General features: G+C 34.4%; 1 protein-coding gene across 1 annotated transcript; it reads left to right on the forward strand.

Annotated features, from left to right (window-relative positions):
• Window positions 1-3,035: 3,035 nt before the first annotated feature.
• LOC104627434 (LMBR1 domain-containing protein 2-like) lies at window positions 3,036-7,552 on the forward strand (the record flags this gene model as incomplete). Its single annotated transcript, XM_010295694.1, has 5 exons — window positions 3,036-3,209; window positions 3,655-3,734; window positions 5,619-5,714; window positions 6,405-6,572; window positions 7,342-7,552. Coding segments are annotated over exons 1-5 (729 nt in total), but the record flags the coding sequence as incomplete, so codon positions are not given.
• Window positions 7,553-7,847: the final 295 nt, after the last annotated feature.

Genomic DNA, 7,847 nt, shown 5'->3' on the forward strand with positions numbered 1-7,847 from the left:
CATGAGTGTGGTTAGTCTTGAGGTTGGCAAGGTAATTTAATACTGATGATAGTATGGAGTCTCCAAGGGAATTAAGTGTGATCTGAGCCCTTTACGGCGCTTGCAAAGAGTTATTAGCTGGGTTTGGACTCCAGACGATTTCACGTCAGAATTTTGAAATGTATGTATTATATGGGGCGTAACCAAACTCTTCCCTTCACAAAATTAAAAACTTACTGATTTTATCTATGTCTGAAACAAAGCAAGAAAATCCTAAGCCTACACAAGAGGATGTCCTTGTCTTTTATTGGTTAAGTTGCACTTCCAGTGCCAGAGTTTCAGTTTTTGATCTTACTTGTATTAATCCGTAGCTGCCTTTACTGTTCAGAAACATAGTATGCCAGTGGATACTCTTCCCTTCAGAGTGAAGGATTTTGTTACTTGTCATTGCTTAATAGGAGCAGTAGGTTGTGCAGTATGAGAGAACTCTTCAGAAGTAGTTCATTGATCTCAGGAGAACATATTTAGGTGTTCAGGAATTTCAGCTGGCTGATACTAAGGGAGACAGGTGCTAATAGTGAGAAGCCTGTTTAATAAAATGAAGAAACAGAATTAAGCATAAGGAACTTTCTTTAAGCTGACAGCAGGTTTAGAGGCAAATGCTACTTGCCATAGGAAGGCATGGCTTTATAGCCTGCAGTAATATCTTTTAAGGCCTGGTACAAATAAATCTAGTAGTACGGGTCCCAGATATGTCTGTCCTATTAGGCAGGGTTTAGTTCACAATAAGAGCTGCTCTTTAAGTTTTGCGGTTCTCACCTTGTGGATTTTTTCCATGTAAGATATTTGTGCTCAGAACTAGTTTTAAGTGGTTTCTGTCTAAAAAATTTGAGCTGTAATTTTGAAAATGTGTATACATTATTTCAAAACAACTATTTGTCATCGATGTAGTCTCATAAAAATTAGGCCTTCCATTTTGTATTTTGAGATTAAAATAGGAACCAGGTGAAGAACAGAAAAATGTAGTTTGATAACTGCGAAGTTGCTTTTGGCTTTGAAAGTGAGTTGTGGTATGACTCAATTATCTCTCTATCATAGCGTATTCAGTACGTGTTTATAATCTTTTTGGAAGTTCCCTCATGGTAGTAACTGAGCACAGCATCTTGCACAAAAACTTTTCACGTTGTTTTGATAGCTGCTTTTTAGGCGTGACTGTAGTAAAAAATTGTATAGGTGTGGCTAAATGGAGGGTATGCTGTAAAATTTTTTTTGTTTACATAGTATAAGGTGTGTCTTTAATTGGCAGCCAAAGCTCCATCTGTCAGATAGTACTGCCTTAATGAAGTAGATATATAGTATTTCTTTTCCATTCATTATTTTGGTGCAATTTGCTACTATCTATCAATACAAAAGACTGTTTTCAGAGGAAACAAGAATGGTACAATATAATAGACAAGGACTTGCTTAGAGTAAGTAATTGAAAAATAGGTTTGATATCCTGCACAAGTGATCTAGCCAAAGTGTAGTGCAGGCAGATAGTAAGGGGATGCTTTGACCTAACAGAAATGCTAGTAATTTGAGAAATGCATTAAATGAAAGGCAGAAGATAAAAATTAAGTGTGTGCATCTTTGATAAGAAACAAGGTAACTCGAGCTATTTTCAGAGTATGGGATCTGTATAACAGCCAATATGGAGTAAACAGACTGCTCTCACTATTTGGAAATCAAATGTGAAAGAAGCAAAATGAGGGGAAACAAATCTTCGTGGAAAGATTACAGAAAAATTGTCCCATGTGTCTTCAAGGAAGTACTGGCATCACAAACTTTGGAATTTTTTAGTGGAAATAAGACAATTTTCACTGCTTAGTGCCTTCATACATAACCGATCTTTTTAAGCAGTATGCTGAGAGCTTAGTAAAGGAAATAGTTCACTTTAACAGATTGTGAAGGGATTTAAAAGTAAATTAAGGGAAACTTTAGTAGTAGCATTTCTTTTAAATCTCAAAGTTCCACTGAAAAGTGAAAGCACTGAACATACAACAGTGGGAAAGCCATAGCAAAAACTATTTCAGTTAAATCAAACTAGCTAAAATGGTAATCTTGATGGAGAAGCAAGTCCACTTGACCAGAGTAATAAACTTATTTTTTTTTTTCTTCCTGTGTGAAGTGCCTGTGGTAAAATGATGCTTATTAAAAAGGTCAGAAGCAGTTTAACTAATGATGTAAGAAGTCAGTGAAATTTTCTCTAATAGATTTGTGTACTGTATAATAGCATGCCTGTATGAAGTTGTATGAAATTCCTAGGCATTTCTAGCAGACCTGACTATAATACAGAGTAACTAAAGCCAGACGGATGAACAAAGCAAAAATATATCACAGCAAAACAATAGCGAATTAATTGAGACCTTTGTTTCTCTGAAGAAGAACAGAAGAGGGGGAGGAACGTGAATTAATTAGCATGTTTCCTCTTACTAAATGAAATTTCAAACCTAAAAGGTACATCACAAGTGGACTAACATATACTTTGCGATATTTTTATGCTCTGTTAACTCTGAGTACAGAATTTAAATGCATAGTTGAGGAATGGTCCATTAACAGAGCTTTCCAGAAACATTTCATTTAAACATTTAAACCTTTGTCCTAATTAATTTTTTCTAAAGGAACATATTTTCTTTTGAAATATATACTGGACTTAAAAGTTAGGCTTATAGTCTTATTCAAGGACAGGGATTTGACTTTTGGATCTATTGTATATGAAGAAGAGGAAGGGGAGTTGCCCTAATATGTTGAAATGACAAAATTGGAACAACATGATATTTTGATTTCTGCAGAGGACTTTAAAACACTTCACTGAAAGTCTTGTTCTTCATCTGATCAGAGTTCTTGTTGTGAAATAAGAAAAATCTATTCATACATATAAAAATGTCTGTTAAACAACTCTTTTCTGCTTAAATATCTTCCAGAGATTTTAATGTAATTAAATGTATTTTTGTCTTACAGTTCTGTTCTGCTTTCTTAAGTGAGCTGCACTGTGTGGCTGGAGTGAACATTCAATAATGAGTGGTGCAGCACTGGGCCTTGAGATAGTATTTGTCTTTTTTCTGGCCTTATTCCTACTTCATCGGTATGGGGACTTCAAGAAACAGCATAGGCTGGTGATCATAGCAACATTATTGGCTTGGTATCTTTGCTTTCTTATTGTATTTATACTGCCTCTGGATGTCAGTACGGTAAGAAACTTCTGAGATTTTCTTCTTATTTGCATGAAATGTATGATATTTTTTTAATCATAATTTCATAAGACAATATCTTAAATAGCAAATAAATTTTCCAAAGAGTATCTTATTGAACTAAACGTGTTACCTTTTTGCACGACAGTGTCAGTGTTTACAATTAATTTAATTTTTTGTTGATCTCATCAGATAACAATTCTATTTCAAATGTTTTAAAATTTTATTATTTTTTAATAGCAATTTTTTAATCTGTCTAGGCAACATAATCAGTTTTTTACTTACTTGTCCTGCATGTTGTATGTTGCTTTGAGGGTTTATTAGTATATTTTCTCCCAAATGTAAATGTGGAGTACAGGAAATGTCTTTAAAAATGGGACTTACTATTTTTAAATAAATATTGTACCTTTTTCTGGTCACTGATATAAAACTAATTGTCTTTTAGACTATTTATAATCGGTGCAAACTTGCTGTTAACTCCAGCCCTGCAGAAAGTAATGGCTCTTACGTTACCCTTGCTCCAAGGTATCACCTATATGTTTTCCTCATTAGATTGTTTTTAAAGAAGTATTTTATGATTTTCTTCTTTAAATTGTAGGAGTCTACTGTGTTTTTAAGACTAATAAACAAGTGTTATTTGTGTGATATGATGTTTGAAGATTGTAAGCATACAGGAGGGTGAGGGAGGAGGTGAAAAAAATTGCATCTGCATCTATTGGTAGTAATTTGTACAGTAGTTCTAACCGATCACCTAGCTATTCCTTTTTTTTTTATTTATTTATTTCATGCTAGATTTCTTCTATTTTGTTGTTCAAGCAAGAGAACTAAGGTTTTCAAGCAACCTTGGTTATCTGTGAGGAGAGGCGGTAGTGAATGCATATCTGTCCTTCACAGTCTTAAAGGCTTTAGACCTGAAAACCTAATTTTATACCTTATAAATGAAATTAGGAGGCTTGTCTTGTATATAAGCAGCATATTTGATTGCTTATTATTATTGCATATGTATAGTAACTGGAGTTATTTGAAATTTACTATATTCTACCAAAGTAATGATAGCCTGCTCACTGTCTTCTGGCAGGAAGGAAGTAATCCCTAAAACATGGGTTATGTAGGCAAATGTGGGCTCTTTCCATGGCTGCTTGTTCTTTAGCTTCTGTTGGCTATATCCACGTCTTGTAGATGTGTGCAGTGTGGTTATCTGCAAGAGAATTAGAGCATTTAAGATGTCAGTAGATACATCCATGCAACATATTGCCAGTTTTGTTGCCCCAGAGGGGAGGCTATCTGGATGTTGTATATCCGTGGAAGAACAGATAATGCCAGACTTGGTGGCACAACATCTTACCCTCTATTTAAGACCACCCAGTGTATGTTAATTAGATGTAGTTATGTAAATACACAATTTGAAAACTATTCATTAGCCTTTCAGTTTACCTATAGTTTCAGAACATGCTGATGGATGTTATAGTATAGGATAGGACTTGAGTGTATCAAATAGAAATGTCAACCTAGAGATACTGTGTTGGTGCAACTCAGATCTTAAAACTTTCCTTGAAACCTTTGGTCATGCTACCTGTCATTCTGTGGTAATTTGATAGTTTTGAAAATATTTAGACTGGATATATAAAAACACACAACTCAGGCCTAACTAGTTTGACCCTGGAAAACACCAATTATTTCTCAATAGGTAGTCCTATTAAATTGACTGTATTACCCCTTGACTCACCATTGCTTCATTACTCAGACAGGTGTGGGAAAAAAACCCTGAAATGTCTTAGTGTGGATGGGCACTTTCTCTTTTGCTCTTTTTTTATTAAAAGGCTCTCATGGCTTTTTTGGTCTTCAGAAGCAAACACTACCTGTCAGAAAAGTATTGGCTCAACAGGTTGAAGTTTATATAAGCCTGACTAAATCCATCTGGATGACAGAAGAAACCATTAATACACTTTTTTTACTGTTAAATGCTCTAGGTAGTAGAGCTAGGTGATAGGCTCCCTAAATATTTTTTAAAAACCTGCTGCACTAACTAAAGTTGAATGGTCTGTCTACAGAAATGTTTTTTTACATGAAGAAAGTACTTCCTGCCCCAAAAAGAAAAATTGTAACTTTAAATTGCTTAAGTGCTTATTTCTCTTTAGTCTTTGAGCTACTGTTTTTTTCTCAAAGAAAACTGTCTTGTCTAGATACCTTACTTGCGGTGAGGAGAATGATAAATATTTTTAAGTGGTGATTCAGTCTGTTTTCTTCTGAGATGGTTGATGGTTGACTACTTACTCAAATTGTAGTGTATTACTTCTATTTTCAAAAGACTACTATTTTCAAAGACCTCTGTAGATCGGAGAATTTGTAGAAAATGGTTTTTTAGTGTTGGCCCTACAATTAACTATAAGCTTCTTTACGTTGTTACAGCAAGCAAAAATGTTTCAAACCATGGAGTTATATTCCTAATGGAATTATGCCAATTTTCTGGCGTGTTGTATATTGGACGTCACAGTTTTTAACATGGTAAGTAAGGCAAAAAATATGGCAAAGACTATGATATAGCTATAATTTCCAAGTGCAACATCTTAGCAGTGTGCTCTTTAAGAATATATATCACTATTCCACAGAATTATCTAATCATATATTATTTGCTAGTAGTGAAATTTCTCTAATAATTACTGTACTAAATTGAGCATACATTTTTTTTTTCTCCTTTTCAGGTGGCAGCCATTTACTCTTGGTTCACTTTTATAGTTGAAACTGAGCAATTTACACATAGAGGTGTTTACGGATAGATTGTCTGGAAAAAAATGGGTTTTAGGCAACAGGAGACCAAAATAGTTCTATGAATAAGTTGCATAATTTTTGAATAGTATTGTAAACTATTTGGTTTTATTTGATATGATATATAAAGCTATAGATATAGTTACAGCAAACAGATTGTCTGTGCTTTTGGGTTAGATTGATGTGTGGTTTCTGACAAGCCTATCATCAAACAATTATTTTTGTAGCTCAGTCAAGAATATCAGGGTTGGTAGTGAGTTCTCAATTAACACAGATTTTTCATAGTAAAGCGACTGTATTGGTTATATCTGCAGCTTGTTTAAGGTTTAATATCAGACAACTACATCTAGAATAAAAACATGTATCTACCTAATTTTGATAGAAGCTTGGGAGTCTTTAGCTTAAACCCCTTGTTTGTTTTCCTCCTAGGATTCTGCTACCTTTCATGCAGTCATATGCTAGATCAGGAGGGTTCTCCATTACTGGAAAGATTAAAACTGCATTGATTGAGAATGCAATCTATTATGGCACTTACTTACTGATTTTTGGAGCATTTTTAATATATGTGGCTGTAAACCCAAACTTCAATTTACAATGGTAAGAATAATGTTGTAAGCAGTTGCATGAGTCCTTATGAAATTGTCACAGGTAATCTCTTTTGTAGATGAAATGGGTCTTTTTAAAAAAACAATTTTAGTTGATCTTATTTTTGCTAGGCAGTTGGAAAGTTTTATTAACATTTTTATGGAAAAGGATTTTTTGACTACTTGTAGAAATTTGTTTTGGTTTTCTGATTTTGATATGTACAGCAGAGGAATCCTCTTATATTGTAATGTTTGGGTTTTTTTCTCTACGAATGCATTTGCAAAGTTAGTGCAGAAACTTGCTCAGTGTTTTCAGAATAAGATTTTTCAAAAAGTCTGTGTCACACTTTCCTGTGTAGTACTTTTGTCTACTCTTGATTCTATTTAAAGGCCATCAGGTAAGTTAAAATAATTTGTATTTATAACATTGCTAGTGGTCTTCCATATTAGATACAGTAGTAAACACTGTCATGTACCTCACTTTCAATAAGTTTGCTAAGTTCATGTTGTTTCCTAAAGGAACATACTCCTTTCAGAATAAACATTTTTGTCCTCCCTCTCTGGAGGGAAGAAACATGGGGAGATACAGAAAAATTGTGACAGCTTTAAATACAGGCAAGTAGCAAACTGGCCCTAGGCAAGAACTACACATGATGCCAAGTCTGTTCCTGTAAACTTGAAAGCCATGTTGTTGCATAGATAATTCAAGGTTGCTTTCTTGCAGGTGGGTAGGAGGATGTTATTTGTTTCTTACTTCTTTTTGCTATTTTTTTTTTCCTTAGGAACCAACTTCAGACTATTGGGATAGCTGCTGCAAACACATGGGGTCTCTTTCTTCTTGTGTTGCTTTTGGGTTATGGTTTGGTGGAAATTCCCCGTTCTCACTGGAACGGGGCCAAGAGGGGTTATCTACTCATGAAGACCTATTTCAAAGCTGCCAAACTGATGACTGAAAAAGCAGATGCTGAGGAGAATTTAGAGGATATTATGGAAGTAAGTAACTAGCTTTCACTTTGAAATAAATGAAGACTGCTGTTAATCATCTCTGAATTTCCTGGTGTTGGACACTTGTGGCAAGAAAATGTAAGTAGCATGAACTACCAGTAAATTAAGAAAATCATCATAGTGTGCCACTTGGTGACACTTGATCCTGTGTAAAAATCAAAAGATAAACAGTCCTGATGTTAAGAAATTGGAAACTTGATAGCCGTTATTTGCTGGTTTTATTCTTTTATTGACTCTTTTGGAGTAATATTGGTCAGTAATGAATAACATTACAGAGTGAACT

This window comes from Phaethon lepturus, unplaced genomic scaffold (assembly GCF_000687285.1).
Source record: "Phaethon lepturus isolate BGI_N335 unplaced genomic scaffold, ASM68728v1 C14085787, whole genome shotgun sequence".
Classification (NCBI taxonomy): Eukaryota; Metazoa; Chordata; class Aves; order Phaethontiformes; family Phaethontidae; genus Phaethon; species Phaethon lepturus.